The sequence below is a fragment of the Cherax quadricarinatus genome, chromosome 74 (assembly GCF_038502225.1).
Source record: "Cherax quadricarinatus isolate ZL_2023a chromosome 74, ASM3850222v1, whole genome shotgun sequence".
Taxonomy (NCBI): domain Eukaryota; kingdom Metazoa; phylum Arthropoda; class Malacostraca; order Decapoda; family Parastacidae; genus Cherax; species Cherax quadricarinatus.
This window is the reverse complement of record NC_091365.1, coordinates 9801112-9818380: the sequence shown is the minus strand read 5'-3', so window position 1 is coordinate 9818380 and position 17269 is coordinate 9801112. Positions and strand designations below refer to the sequence as shown.

At 38.1% G+C, this 17269-nt stretch overlaps 1 protein-coding gene across 15 annotated transcripts in view; it reads right to left on the bottom strand.

Moving 5' to 3' along the window:
• The window catches only part of LOC128700135 (Ca[2+]-channel protein alpha[[1]] subunit D), a gene marked incomplete at its 5' end in the record, with an annotated part of 794286 nt that overhangs the window by 659896 nt on the left and 117121 nt on the right, over positions 1-17269 (bottom strand). For all 15 annotated transcript variants that reach the window (XM_070100780.1, XM_070100771.1, XM_070100781.1 and 12 more), the window contains 1 exon segment: positions 2624-2744. In XM_070100780.1, the coding sequence (XP_069956881.1) occupies positions 2624-2744 (121 nt within the window).

The following is a 17269-nucleotide window of genomic DNA, read 5'->3' as shown; positions in this document are numbered from 1 at the left end:
AATTCATTTGTAAAGCCTGAAAATGTACCTAATGAACAGAGGAAATGTTAGTTAAGTTCCAGGAATGCCTGCACTGTTTATTCTGGACCCTATTTTGAAATTAGAATATTTTGAACTTTGCATTAAATTGGCAAAATTAACAATTTCCGATCACTTTATTTTGCAGTTTCAACAGTTGACATGGCGATTTCTTGTGCTCAATCTATAGAATAGAAGTAATACTAGTGAAATAGCTAAGAATTTGGTGGACTGAAGTAAAATAATTGGCCTAAAATGGGAGTCAAAGTCGGCAAAATCGCCAATGCGAAAATGTCGGTGACACATCAAAATTCACGAGAGCATAATTTCGTAAATTTTCCATCAAATTTTGTACTTTTTGTTTTATTACCCTGCCTCGGTGGGAGACGGCCGAATTTTAAAAAAAAAAAAAAAAAAAAAAAAAAAAAAATCAGAAAAAGATTTTCTACCATTTCATAAGTAAAAATAACAAAATTATTTTTTGAAAATTTATGGACACGGGTATGCACTTTGAAATTTGGCCTTTGGACCCTGAAAGGGTTAAACAATCATGGTGACATTACACATCCCTGTCTAAGGCCTACTTTTACCAGGAAGTAGTCTCCACTATTTCAGCATTCAGTAAATCTTTACAAACCAAAATTTTTCCAAATATACGTATGCTATCAAGTGTTACACCAGTCCACAAAAGTGAAGACCCAATGGAAACCAATAACTGCAGGTCAATTTCTAATTTGCAATTATCTAAAAAAATTGAAAAATAATACATGAATAAATGAACACATTCATAGTCAGTTAGGTTTCAGGCCAGGAAAGAGCATGAACGAAGCAATAATGAATGTGCTCGACTCGACCAATGCTTTTTTTTTTCTCTCAACAAGTCGGCCGTCCCCCACCGAGGCAGGGTGACCCAAAAAGAAAGAAAATCCCCAAAAAGAAAATACTTTCATCATAATTGAACACTTTCACCTCACTCATACATAATCAATGTCTTTGCAGAGGCTCTCAGATACGACAATTTAGAAGTCCATCCAAACTGTCAGTATCCCAGACCCCTTCTTGACAGTTTTCTTCTTTTTCTTTTTAGTAAGCTATACAGGAAAAGGGGTTACTAGTCTATTGTTCCCAGCATTTTATTTGAATTTTACAACATGCATGGCTTATGGAGTAAAGATTTTTATTCCACTTCCCCATGGATATGAAATGAAAAGCACTAAGAACAAGAACTATTAAGATAAAATCAAAGAAAACTCAGGTGAGTGTGTATACATAAACATGTACATGAATGTGTAGTGTGACCTAAGTGTAAGTAGAAGTAGCAAGACATACCTGAAATCTTGCATGTTTATGAGACAGAAAAAAGACACAAGCAATCCTACCATCGTGTAAAACAAGTACAAGTACTTGGTAGGATGGTAGTACCTCCCTGGGTGGTTGCTGTCTACCAACTTACTACCTACTATACAAATATTCACTAAATTTAATTTCAATAACAAAAACATACAATGGGAACAAATCAACCATGTCCTAAATGAAACAAGCTGGGAAGATATCCTATACAACACTGATCCGAACCTTGGCCTAGAAAACAAACTCTGTGGTACTTGAGATCTGCTCAATGCACATTCCATTAAGAAAAGAAAGATGTAATCTAGAAAGAGAGATTCCCTATACAGACAAAGACGAAGAGTCACAGAGCTGCTGAGAGTGGCCAGATTCCTATTGGCATTCATACTCATGACTTGCTGTTATCCCTTCCCCTTTACCTTTGATACACCTTTGACAGGTTGCAAGAATTTTCCTACTACTGCAGACCAGCCAAGTGCTTGCTTAGTCAATCAGGCTGTTGCTGCTGGGGATCTGATGGCCCACATATCCATCACAACTTGATTCATCTGGCACTTGGTGGAGGAATTACCTCTTGACAATTTCTACACTAGCTCCAGTTGTGTTTCTAGAATCTTCTGGTAATGTTGAATAATTCTGCCTATGGCACCCCTGCTTTTTATTGGGTTATTTCACATTTTCTCCCATATCTCTTACTTCAGTATGTCATGTCAGCATGCAGATTTGGGACTAAATCCTCATGTAACTTCCATACATGTACAGTATTATCATGCATGTCTCTCTTGTCTGCTCTGGCATGTAAGTATTTAGGATTCTCAGGTGTTCCTCCCAGTAATTTAAATGCTTCATTCACTCCATGATGGCTGTAAATTATTTCAGCATAAATAAAAGTGTCAATAAAATTTATATCATCACTTCATATTAACATCGTTGTTTTAATATAATGTATTCTAAACGGTTTAATTACTTAAAATTTACATTTAAATATCTAATCTTCACACAAATTAATTATATTAAACTTAGTAATTAAATAATGACTTTTACATAACTATACAATGAAATTTTAAATCCTAATTTTTATGTATCTAGAATGCTCTTCATTACCAGAGAATTTTCAAAATGAATGAAAAAAGTCACCTAATTTTGTAGCAATCATGCACATTTTAAAAATAATTTTTTTTTACTTATATTTGATGTCCAGTTGGATTACAAATAAATCATTCCAAAAACAAGTCAAACATTTGATTATAAAGGATACAGTTGCCACAGATGAAAAGAATGATGAAGTAGACACAGGCAATAATGCCTGGAGTTGCTACTCCACCATAGGCACGGATTCCATCATACATCACAACATTCCAGTCCTCACCAGTCAGGATCTGCTCAGAAAAATGATATTTAGTTACTACAGAATCCACAGCGTAGTGACATTCTACAAGTAAAATATATAATGGGCAATTGTAGGTAATACTTTATGTACAAATTACAAAAGTTAACTGATGTTGAGAACAGTACACATATGTGATGAATAAGGTTTACTATGCCTACTGGTTAAAGTATCTGATAGACAAAGTGAGAGACACTTCTATTACCATCATCAAAGGAAAGTGCTAAACTCAAGGAGGTCATAGAGAATCTAAGAAATGGAAGATAATCAAGTATGATCCAAGGGGAAAGTAGCTCTTATTCCTTAGACCAAAAGCCCCTAACAATCAAGATACTTTTCCCCTTGAAGAAAGTAATACTCATGACATTACTGCTAGGATGAGCGACAAATGCCATGAGGCAGTTACTGTGACACATGATTTAATTAATTCTTTAATTTTTTTTTTCAACAAGTCAACCGTCTCCCACTGAGGCAGGGTGACCCAAAAAGAAAGAAAATACTTTCATCATCATTCAACATTTTCACCTTACTTATACATAATCACTGTTTTTGCAGAGGCACCCAGATACAACAATTTAGAAGCATATATAAAGATATAAAACATATCTCTCCTAACTGCCAATATCCTAAACCCCTCCTTTAAAGTGAAGGCATTGTGCTTCCCATTTCCAGTACTCATGTCCAGCTATATAAAAATAACCAGTTTCCCTGAATCCCTTCACTAAATATTGCCCTGCTCACACTCCAACAGCTCGTCAGTTCCCAAAAACTATTCGTCTTCATTCACTCCTATCTAACATGCATGCTTGCTGGAAGTCCAAGCCCCTCACCCACAAAACCTCCTTTAACCCCCTCCCTCCAACCTTTACGAAGATGACCTCTACCCCTCCTCCCTTCCCCTACAGATTCATATGCTCTCCATGTCATTCTACTTTGATCCATTCTCTCTAAATGACCAAACCACCTCAACAACCCCTCTGACTAATACTTTTATTAACTCCACACCTTCTCTTAACTTCCACACTCTGAATTTTCTGCATAATATTTACACCACACATTGCCCTTAGACAGGACATCTCCACTGCCTCCAACCGCCTCCTCGCTGCAGCATTTACAACCCAAGCTTCACACCCATATGAGAGAGTCGGTACCACTATACTTTCATACATTCCCTTCTTTGCCTCCATAGATAACGCTTTTTGACTCCACATATACCTCAACGCACCACTCACCTCTTTTCCCTCATCAATTCTATGATTAACCTCATCCTTCATAAATCCATCCGCCGACACGTCAACTCCTAAGTATCTGAAAACATTCACTTCTTCCATACTCCTCCTCCCCAATTTGATATCCAATTTTTCTTTATCTAAATCCTTTGATACCCTCATCACCTTACTCTTTTCTATGCTCACTTTCAACTTTCTACCTTGACACACACTCCCAAACTCATCCACTAACCTTTGCAATTTTTCTTTAGAATCTCCCATAAGCAAAGTATCATCAGCAAGAAGTAACTATCAATTCCCATTTTGTATTTGATTCCCCATACACAAATAACCCGCACATAAAAGAGAGAAGCTTACTACGACGTGACTTTGTCAATGGTCCAAGTCGGACCGAAACGTCGTAGTAAGCTTCTCTCTTTTATGTCCCGGTTATTTGTGTATTGTTCCAGTCACGGTATTGTGCCTTTTTGTTATTTATTGATTCCCCATAATTTAATCCCACCTCTCTCCCGAACACCCTAGCATTTACTTCTTTTACAACCCCATCTATAAATATATTAAACAACCATGGTGACATTACACATCCCTGTCTAAGACCTACTTTTACCAGGAAGTAGTCTCCCTCTCTTCTACACACCCTAACCTGAGCCTCACTATCCTCATAAAAACTCTTTACAGCTTTTAGTAACTTACCACCTACTCAATATACTTGCAACATCTGCCACATTGCTCCCCTATCCACTCTATCATATGCCTTTTCTAAATCCATAAATGCAATAAAAACTTCCCTACCTTTATCTAAATACTGTTCACATATATGCTTCAATGTAAACACTTGATCTACACATCCCCTACCCACTCTGAAACCTCCTTGCTCATCCACAATCCTACATTCTGTCTTACCTCAGTAAACTTATTCCCCTATAATTTTTACAGTCTCTTTTGTCCCCCTTCCATTTATATAAAGGAACTATACATGCTCTCTGCCAATCCCTAGGTACCTTCCCCTTTTTCATACATTTATTAAACAAAAATACCAACCACTCCAACACTATATCCCCCCCATGCTTTTAACATTTCTTTCATGATCCCGTCAGTTCCAGCTACTTTACCCCCTTTCATTCTACGTAATGCCTCATGCACCTCCCCCACACTCACATCCTTCATTCACCCTTCTTTCATTGTTGACAACATATAATAATTGTGAAAAAGCTATCATCAGCAAATTGTTAAGCAAACCAAGAGGTGTCCATGATAAAACATGAACATCAAGTAATTTAATCTATAATTTGTTTCATGTATCCACTAAACTCCTTTATTAAAAGCTTAGCAAGTGTTGCAGTATGTAAACATTGAGTCTGACTTACCATAATATATTGGCATGATTATTGATATAGAGAATCAATACATTCACAACTTGCATTTGGATCATAATTTAAACAATTCTTACAAGAAAACACATCTTGAGGTACATGAAACTTTGAGGTTACCATAGATTTTTGTTTCATTAAAAGAATTTATGAAATATATATCAGTATATAAATACACAAAAACTATGTTGATGTTTACCAAGTCACCTAAAAAAATAAAATACAAGAACATCTAGGCCTATTTCCTGGATTTTTGAATATGCAAATGAATTGTCATTAATACCTAATTAGCCTTGTGAATTAGACAACAATTCACAAAAGAAAAGAAATTTTAATATGCATTCATTCTTCATAGTGAAAATGAATAATGTATAACAAGTAATTGATCTTTCTTATAAAAAACTATATTTATATATTACTTTTGCACTGTACACCATATTACTCCAATTACTGCATAAGGTCGAGCTCAATAAAATACATCGGTCATATTTAAACTAATTAAAATATACATATTTGTCAAGTTAATGTACTTTTATAATTAAAATTCAGAAACAAAATTCACTGCTTCAGACATTTCTCTTTTGGTATGCATTTCACATTACTGAATCTGTACATATATTTTCTGGTACAAATAGAAAAAATTAATATGTAGTTAATAAATCACAACTAAGCATTTAACCCTTTGACTGTCGCAACCCCCAATCCTGAGGTGTCTCCTGGTGTCGCAAAATTTAAAAAAAAAAAATTATTTTTTCTTATGAAATGACAGAGAATCTTTTCCCGATTGCAATGACACCAAAAAAACGAAATTTGATGGAAAACTGACGGAATTATGCTCTCGCAAAGTTAGCGACCTCGGCGCTGTTTACAAATCGGCGATTTCGCCCACTTTGAACCCTTTTTCGGCTAATTCCATTGTTCCAGTCGCCCAAACTCATAGCTATTTCTTTAGAACTCCATTTTTTCTATCGATTGAGTACAAGAAACTGCCCATTTACCGATTTCAACTACCTAATAATGTGGTCAGAAATTTGCAATTTGACCAATTTCACGAAAACTAAAAAATAAGACAATTTCAAAATAAGGTCCAGAATGAACAATGCAGACATTCCTGGCTCTAAAATAACATTTTCTTTGCTCATCAGTCATGTCTCCAGGCCCCTCTGATATTACTCTTGCTTTCTATTTTGAATTTTTATTCAAACAAAAAATAGAAGACTTACTATTATGCAGACTACTGCAATACTGTAATAATTGTATAAATAACACCAACCCATTCATGACTGCATATTAGAATGGCTAGTTGGACATTTATTGGACAATGGCATCATTTGTTTACTTTTGAACATTGGCAAAAATTAAACATTTCCCCTACTTTGAGCTCCATTTCTAGGTTCTTTTTATAGTAAAATCAATCACAATCACCTCTATTTCTATAATATGTTTTCCATTCTATCAAATGAGACCAAGAAAACGAGAATACAACCATAAATACTATACGAAAATAGACCACAAAGTCGGCATTTTAATAAAAAAAAAAACGGTCGGAGTTTTTTTTTCTCATTATGCACTGCGTGCTCCAGGATTTTTTTTATATGGTGCACACTGACCACACAGACCCATTCTCTCACATGTGGGCCTACCAGCTTTCTCCTGCTTGATTTGAAGCCGCTAGAATTTATGAGTATATATACGTCAAACACGGTACCTCGTAAGACGTATATATACGGCCGCGACAGTCAAAGGGTTAAGTCACAAGTAATCCACAAACCTAAAATAAAATGCATGATTTTAGGTCTGTCTTCAACAATACCAAGCCGCAGGTGTGAAAAAAAGGGACAGAAAGCTAGAGGCGATGTCAATGTAAAAACAGACGAGAAGACAGCCAAGGTCAGGTCAAACCATGCTCATTTTGAAGACTAAGGTACAGTATTTTGATAAATATTGGGACATGAAAGCACTTACAGAAACAAAGCTGGAGCTAAGTTGAGACTGCATCTCACAGTATGCTGCCAAATGTCTTAATCTTCATACCCTTCAAGGGAAGATGCCCAGTGCTGGAGAAGAGATTTTGATCCAAGGAGTTGGAACTATCCTTCCTTAATTAGGATCATATTTGATCGCATTCATTTCCCAGGCACTGGATGACCCCAATGGGTTTAGAGCTTCTCCATGAGCCTAATAATAATAATACAGTAGTCCCTTCATATCCACGGGCAATATGTTCCAAGACCTACAGCGGATACCCGAAATCGTGGATAGTAGCAAACCCTATAAGTCGTTTTTCATTTCCATGCAGACCAATGTTTTTTTTTTTTTAGTACGTCAGTCATCTCGCACCGAGGCAGGGTGACCCAAAAAGAAAGAAAATCCCCAAAAAGAAAATACTTTCAACATCATTCAACATTTTCACCTCTCTCAAACATAATCACTATCTTTGCAGAGGCGCTCAGATACGACAGTTTAGAAGTCCCTTGAAACTGCCAATATCCCAGCCCCCTCCTTTAAAGTGCAAGCATTGTACTTCCCATTTCCAGGACTCAAGTCTGGCTAACCGGTTTCCCTGAATCCCTTCACAAAATATTACTTTGCTCACACTCTAACAGCTCGTCAGGCCCCAAAAGACATTCGTCTCCATTCACTCTTATCTAACACGCTCACACATGCTTATTGGAAGTCCAAGCCCCTCGCCCACAAAACCTCCTTTACCCCCTCCCTCCAGCCTTTTCGAGGATGACCAGTCCTCCGCCTTCCTTCCCCTACAGATTTATATGCTCTCCAAGTCATTCTACTTTGATTCATTCTCTCTAAATGACCAAGCCACCTCAACAACCCCTCTTCAGCCCTCTGACTAATACTTTTAGTAACTCCACACCTCCTCCTAATTTCCACACTCCGAATTCTCTGCATAATATTTACACCACACATTGCCCTTAGACAGGATATCTCCACTGCCTCCAGCCACCTCCTCGCTGCGGCATTTGCAACACAAGAAAAAATGGATTGCTGGTGTGGATGCTACAACCTGGCCGGTAGAACTCAATAAGTCATTATCAACATTAAATACTAACAATAAAATACATTGTACATTATTTTACTTCATGAATGGAAAATTCTTTCTTGCCATACATCTTAGTGACCTCAGCATATATTTTTTTGCTGTATTAAGTCAAGAATTAGCACTTTTTCACTGATGGGAAATGCTTCACAACTTCTCTTAGGCTTTGAAGAACTGTAATCACTATTTTTATACTTTGTAGCCATTATTAAGCAAAATTAAGGCTTATTTTCAGGCCACAGTAAAAAATTTAAAATAAAAATTAAAAATGAAGTGGTTTTCAGAACACATGATGAACTAACACTGGTTGTCTTCTAGTTTCTATTACACAGACCTAACTTTAGTCTATGTCAACTTTCCTTTCACACTGTCAGGTTAGCAATAATCTAGGACAGACTGAATCTTCATCCAGTTATGAAGTTTGTGGCAGATTTGTGATTTATTGCAGCCCGTGTATTGTAACTTTTATTCTTCAGAAATCTTCAAGCTATCTACCTGAAATATGATTCCAAAATCTAAACTGAGCTAAAACAGCTTAAACATATTTAACGATGGGAAATATAATTAATATTCAAACTACTATACTTGTATTTCATACAAACATGCTTAAAACATGCAAGATATGAGTAAGTTCCAGCAAGATGCAAACAAAAAAAATCACATTAAAAGAATTTTATTCAAAAGGAATAAACAATTACAATTGTTTTTAGTAAGCATCTATGTAGTAGTGTGAATCAATAAACAATATTAAAACTATAAAAACACACACACTATATACACACAGATTTGTTATTTGGTACTGTATGACCACAATAAAACCACATTATTGCCCTCTCAAGCATACATCACAACCAATGAAAGTTGCACTTATAATTCAGATGTGTGGTGAAATGGTGTGGAGGGTGCTTAAGTGTGGTAGTGTGTGTGTGGTGTGGGAGAGATGAAGGTAGTGTAGTTAAGGTGATGGGTGCTTGTGTCTAGTGTGGGAGAGATGGAGGGAGTGCTGTGGTAATGGCAGGGGAGTTCCTGGGTGTGTGGCATGGGAGGCAGAAAGACTTGCAGTAATGGGTGTGTGAATGTGGGAGAGAAGTAGGGAATACTGTGGTGATAATGGGGAATGGTGTGCCTGAGTGTCTGGTGTGGGAGAGAAAGAGGGAGTGTTGTGGTAATGACTGGGGTGCCCAGGTGTGTGATGGGAGATGGATGGATTGTTATACTGAAAGTGGGAGATGCCTAGGTGTGTGGTGAAAGATAAGGAGCTTGAGGTAATCAATTCTTAAGCCTGGATATGTGTTGTTCAGTCTATCAAGGTAATCAATTCTTAAGCCTGGAGATGTGTTGTTCAGTCTATCAATATCAATAAAAATACATCATATGCATGGAGAAGGGGCTTACATTGTTGTAGGAGAAAGGAAATGTAAAATTATTGAGTTTACTGATTTGCAGCTACAGGAGCATAAATAAGCATATGGTGTTCCATCATTAGCAATTATTTATTCTACTGTAAAGTTTTTAAAGTTTTCAGTGGGCGCAGTTTACTATTGCCTTTTGTAAGCCATTCCATCATTATATCACTTGGGAAAAAATTCCAGTATCCATTTTGGCATCTCTTCTTACTTAGTGTGTTGTTACAGCCACTTGTTCTGCTAGTAGATTTTAAAAAGTCTTCCTTGGTACCAAACTGGATATATCATGCCACAATTATAAACAAAAAACTTAAGAGGAAATATGGTTAACCTTGTATTTAGAATTCTTTTCAGGCTAGGCCAAATGCCCTGAGGATGATTTTGAGCTTCACTGGAGCCTGGTATGTTAGTACCTGCATATATCATACTAGAATCACTGGGTACACTAGTAAAGTCTGAAGAGTTACCTGGAGAAACCTGTCTATGATATGTGCAAAGACAAAGAGAACTCACCTCATTTGAATCCATACTGACCCCTGCAGAAGATCCCAGGAATTAACACAGAGGTAGATAAGCTCTGTGATGTGAACACTGACTTACGCATTGTCTGCATACTCCCCGATGATGTTTTACTGGAACCTGAGTTACCATGACCAATGACCACTACATGCCCTTGGTGTCATGGAGATGGAGATTAGAAGGATTCATGCCCTGGCTGAAGGAAGCTGAAGAGATGGGGTGTAATCCACAACAGAATCAGTCAAATGTATGCAATGAGTCAAAAAGCAAGAATCTAAGAAAGGAATGGTCTGCCTCACATTTTTGTATAGTGGATCCTCATTTAGCATGACCTTGATCTGCTCATTTTCATTAGAACACAGTAACAGATTAAACCAAATATTCACAAAGTGCACAAAATCCCTCTAGAACAACCAGCAAATATGGTAAGTGGTAGCCAATCTTCAGATACAGTAGCTTATCATGCCCACCCCATGGGTGCATGCAAGTGCAATGACCCCCTCCTAACGAGGCAGCCAGTCATAAATTGGCTGCCCACCTCCACTCATAGCAGAAGAGAATTTTTCACATACACACCTTTGTCATGTTCACAAGCTTTCTGCTCTCTGCAACCTCCATGGACCCTTCATGTTACCTACAGTTGCATTCCAGGATAATTTTGTACTAAGCTGTTTGCATTTGCCAAACATTCTTAAATAATATCACTGGAAACAGGAGCTATAACAAGAACCCTGGTAAGGAAGGGTAGGAAGAAAGATAGGGAAGGATAGAAACAGGTGAAGGTGTGAGGAAGATGAAGAGGGAAAAGGAAAGGCAAGTGGTACAACCACTTTTTATTTTTAGATGATAACAAGGATGTGTGACAGAGGTGGACTGGCCATACAGGCATTTGGGCAATGCAGGTGGGCTGCTGGGCTGGGTAAAAGAAAACAGCAGAAAAAAGTCACGAAAAACTGAAGTCACAGCCGCTGCACAAAGATTTAAACAAAAACAGAATGCGCCTTTACTGAGCAGTGAAAACACGTCTCTGGTCCTCAGCAGTTAAAGAGCCAACCTGATAGGTGATGGATGCCCGGGCTGGTTTGAAGCCCCAGTTCACTTCTGGTGTGTGGTGTACATTTTCATGATCATGGAGTTTAATAAGGCTGCATACCACTGACCATCACTAGTACACATGTACACAGTTATCACCCCAATTGTAAACACTTACCAGGGAGCCAAAGAGAAATATGAGCAATACAGATGCTTAAAAGAATATGAAATATTAATTGCCAGGTATTACTAAAAAAAACTGTAAGCACTTAATAAACATCAAGGAGAAGCACATGGGACATAGCACCAATAACACAGCCCTGTACCTGCTGAAATAACACAACCACGTGCAGCAATACCACCATCTGCAGCAATAACAGCACAACCTCCAGAAATAACACCACCACCTACAAGAATAACACCCCTACAGCAATAACAATATTGGCAACAATAACAGCACCACCTTCAGCAATACCACCACCACCAGTAGAAAAAATAGCACAGGCCTGTGCCTGCAGTAATAACAGCAGGCACAAGGCTGTGCTGTTATTGCTGCAGGTGGTGTTATTGACCTGTACCTACAGCAATAACCACTGGCTGCAAAAGCAGCACCAATTGCAGCAATAACAGAATTGCTAGCTGCAATAGCAGCATCAATTGCAACATCATCTGTGGCAATAACAGCAACACCTGTAGCAATAGTAGCAACATCTGTAGCAATAACAGAACCAACTTTAACAATAAAAGCCCTGCCTGCAGAAATAACAGCATCATCTGCAGCAATAACACACCCTGTAGCAATAAGAACAACCTGTAGCAATAATACCACCACCTACAGCAATAACATATGTAGCAATAACACCACCTGTAGCAATACCACCACCCTCATGAAGCAATGGCACATACAACAATAACACAACTTCCTGCAGAAATAACACTACCAAGTGCCACAGTAACACCACATGCAGCAATAACACCACCTGCAACAGTAACACCACCTGCAGCAATAGCACCAACAATTACAGCAACACCACCACTTGTAGCAATAACACTACAACCCAAGACTTGATTTAAATGACAATAAACTGGAGATTCTATGGTTTGAACTGTTACTTCCCAAGACCAAGCCCATCTTAGTAGGAAATAGTTACCGCCCTCCAACCCATGACCAGTTTTGAGAGTCTTGTCCAGACTTGATAACATTGTGAGACAATACTGGGAGACCTCAATATCTGTTTTCAACAACAAAATAATGGGCTATGTAAAAGGTATAAGCAAATTTTAGGTTTAAATAGTTACACTCAACTAATTAATACACCAACACGGATTACACAGTTCTCAGCTACCCTAATTGACCACACACTTTGTAACTGCTCTGAGAACATTAGTATGTCAGGCATCATTACCACAGGCCTTAGTGATCATTTCATCATTTACTGCACCAGGAAAATCACTAGGGAATGGATAGGCCTACAAAGGAAGATAAAAATGAAATCAACTAGAATCTACAGTAAAGAAACAATGGTAAATAGGCTATGCAATTGCAATTGGACAGTGATAAGTTGCACAGACATAAATGATGCCTGGGAAAAATTAAAAACAATGCTCACTGCCATCGTTGATCATACTGCAACAGTGAAAGAGGTTAGGATTAAATGGAGAACCGAACCCTGGATGACTACTGAGATATTAGATACATGTACAGTGGACCCTCGACCAGCGATATTAATCCGTTCCTGAGAGCTCATCGTTAATCGGAATTATCGTTAGTCAAGTTAATTTTCCCCATAAGAAATAATGGAAATCAAATTAATCCGTGCAAGACACCCAAAAGTATTGAAAAAAATTTTTTTTACCACATGAAATATTAATTTTAATACACACAAACTGAAGAAGACATGCACAGTTACATGACACTTACCTTTATTGAAGATCTGGTGATGATTGATGGGATGGGAGGAGGGGAGAGTGTTGATGGTGTTATTGTTTAGAAGGGGAATCCTCTTCCATTAGGACTTGAGGTGGCAAGTCCTTTTTCGGGCTTACTTCCCTTCTTTTAATGCCACTAGGACCAGCTTGAGAGTCACTGGACCTCTGTCGCACAACATATCTGTCCATAGAGGCCTGTACCTCCCGTTCCTTTATGACATTCCTAAAGTGTTTCACAACATTGTCAGTATCACAATTAAACACTTGTTCAGGTTTCAATTCTTCACTGTCTATGTACTCCTTGAATTCCTGCAAATATTTTTCAGCTGCTTTTTGGTCCAAACTGGCAGCCTCACCATGCCTTATCACACTATGTATGCCACTACGATTCTTAAATCTCTCAAACCAACCTTTGCTGGCCTTAAATTCACTCACATCACCACTAGTTGCAGGCATTTTTCTAATTAGATCCTCATGCAACTTCCTAGCCTTTTCACATATGATCGCTCGAGAGATGCTATCTCCTGCTATCTGTTTTTCGTTTATCCACACCAATAACAGTCTCTCAACATCTTCTATCACTTGTGATCTCAGTTTTGAAAACATAGTTGCACCTTTGGCAAGAACAGCTTCCTTGATTGCCGTTTTCTTGGCCACAATAGTAGCAATGGTTGATTGGGGTTTTGTGTACAACCTGGCCAGCTCGGAGACACGCACTCCACTTTCATACTTAACAATGATCTCTTTCTTCATATCCATAGTAATTCTCACCCTTTTTGCTGTAGGGTTGGCACTAGAAGCTTTCTTGGGGCCCATGGTGACTTATTTTGAAGATTGAGACACTTATGCACCATATGGTGTCTCAATCTTCAACTTGTCGGTTTTCAAAGCCATTCATCATGACTTATTTTGCAGGTGCAATCACTAAAAAGGCTGTGATAATATGAAATGTTCAGATTGTATGCTTGGAAGCGACCGCGGTGGCTGGCTGGCTTGTAAACACTGGCCAGAAGTGGACGTGTCTCAGACGGAACGAATAGTGTTGGTCGAGTTTTTTAGCGCTAGTCGAGGCAAAATTTTTGCATTAAAATGTATCGCTGGTCGGATTTATCGTTAATCGATGCCATCGTTGGTCGAGGGTCCACTGTAATATGAAATTCAGAGACCTGGCTAAAAAGATTTAAGGCAAACAGACAGGATATTGCAGTGCTAAATGAATTCCAAAGGATGAGGAACAGAGTGCAAAGGCTTGTAAAAGGAGCAAAGGCAAGGCACTATTGCTCAAAAATCGAAGACTACAAGAATAACCCTAGAAAGCTCTGGCAACAACTAAAACAGTTGGGGTATAGCCATACACCAGTAGACAGATCTAACATAGTAGTACTAAATATTAATAACAAGGTATGCCACGAAACAACTAAAGTGGCAAATTGTTTTAATACATAATACACAACTGTCACATCAACACTATTAAGTAAACTACCGGGTGCATCAAATACTTTTAACACAGACTGATAAGTTTAAAACATACTATACCAATAAAGGAGTAACCCCAAACAGTTGTCAACTACTAAGTGTATCTCATGACTTCGTGCAAAAAGAACTAAGCAGGTTAAACCCAACTAAGAGCACCAGCCCAGATAACATCCTGTCTAAGTTCCTAAAAGATGGTGCCTCTGAACTACCAATCCCCATTGCTCACAAAATAAATTTGTCCATCACCACTAATACTGTACCGGAGGGGTTCAAGGAGGCCAGAGTTACTCTTATCTTCAAGAAAAATAGTAGGTCTGATGTCAGCAACTATAGGCCTGTTAGTATACTCAATGTAATATCCAAAATTCTAGAGAGGGCAGTGTGCTGTCAAGTAGTTAAGTATCTTAATGACAACAACATTCTTCATAGTTACCAATCAGGTTTTAGGAGATCTTACTCAACCAACACCTCCCTAATTAATCTGATAGATTACCTGAAAACTGAAATATCGATAGGAAACCTCATAGGAATGGTAACCTTAGACTTGTAAAAGGCCTTCGATACTGTCGACCACAATATATTATACAAGAAACTTCAAGCTATTGGCATAGGTTCCATAGACTAGTTTAAGTCCTATCTTAGCAATAGGAAACAAATTGTCAAAATCAACAAAAAAGAATCACAACCCCTGCCAACTGCATGTGGAGTTCCCCAACGTAGTATTCTGGGTCCCTTATTATTTCTGTGCTATGTAAATGACATGCCCATCAGTGTCAAGTGCAAACTCCTACTGTATGTGGATGACAGTGCTCTGTTAGTGTCACAAAGACCCACAAGATATAGCTAATGTAATAACACTAGAAATGGAGTCCTGTAGCAAATGGTTAGTAGACAACAAACTATCATTACACCTCGGGAAAACGGAAGCCATACTCTTTGGCACGAAACAAACTGAGAAGGGTAAATAATTTTAATGTTTAGTGTAATGAGGAACCCATTATTTCAGTTTCCTCTGTAAAACATCTGGGAATCCCCTCTGACCCATGCATGTCAGGAGAACTGATAAAGAACAGTGTAGTAAAGAAAGTGAATGCCAGACTGAAGTTCCTCTACAGACAAGCACAGTGTCTACCTACCGAGGCTCACAAGACCTTACGTCTAGCCTTATACAATGTCATATGGACTACACTAGCTCTTCATGGTACTCAGCCTTGACAAAAAACTAAAAGACTGCAAATCACCCAGAACACAATGGTAAGAATCATCCTGGACCTGGGTCTAAGAGAACATGTAGGCCAGGATGAATTACTATGCTACATGTTGAAGACAGAGTAAAACAACTGAAGTTAAATTAAGCTTATAAAATTGCTCACAAACAGTGTCCAGAATATCTTGTTGCCAATTTTGTGAAGGCTGGGAACCAAAGCAATCATGGTACTAGGGGAAGATGAGCACAACTCTGTAGTACCCACAGTCAGTGGCCTGGCTCCAAACACCTTTTATTGTATAGCATAGCATAAACTAGTTCAAGAAGAGAGCCAAAAGGTGCCTAATGAATGTAGCTACAGAAAGGGAAGAGAATTATTTTTTTTTTTTTTAGCTAACACACATGTAAATATAAATACTAACTTGTTTTACCATATTCCTAGTATATCTCTTTTATAGTATAATAATAAGATATTATCTCCTTTCTAGTATAATAAGAATAAGGTATTAAAAGGATACCAATTGAAATAAGTTATTCTGTCTGACTATTTTGGGTTATCCTAGGTTCTCTACACATATGCTGCTATGTATGATAATCTATGTAACTGTACTTGTGTATACCTGAATAAACTTACTAGGAATAATACCACCCTCCTGCAGCAATACCACCACCACCTGCAGCACTAACACCAGCACCTGCAGTAAAAACACCATCCCTCAGCAATAACACCTCCTGCAGGAATAATATTACCTGCAGGGATACCACCACCTGCTACAATACATGCCCTCATCATCTGCAGCAATATAACCACCGCCTACAACAATACCCTTACCACCTGCAGCATTCTCTCCTTTCAAGATTCTTTATATTCTTTTCAAAGCTTTTACTGGCTGATAACTTTCCTAAACACCTCCAAGTTATTTGAAATTTATTAAAATCTGTTTATAACTGAGATTTTCCTTTCTAGATGAATGGTTCAGAGGACCAACAAGCTGATAAATTAGACACATGTGCAACACTTGGATATCTTTAATGAGGAAACATTTTGCCACACAGTGGCTTTATCAGTCCATACAAAGGAGAATCGTGAAGAACAGGAGGAGTTTGAGGTAATCTGTCCCTCAGCCTTGAGTCGATGTAATCAGTCCATCAATCTTGAAGAGAATACAGCATATGTGCAAAGAAGTGGCTTATATACTGTAGGCAGATGATGAGGTGCAGCAGTCGTAGGTGGTAACATATTTGTCCAATGTGGGACAAATTACCTCAAACTCCTCCTGTTCTTCATGAT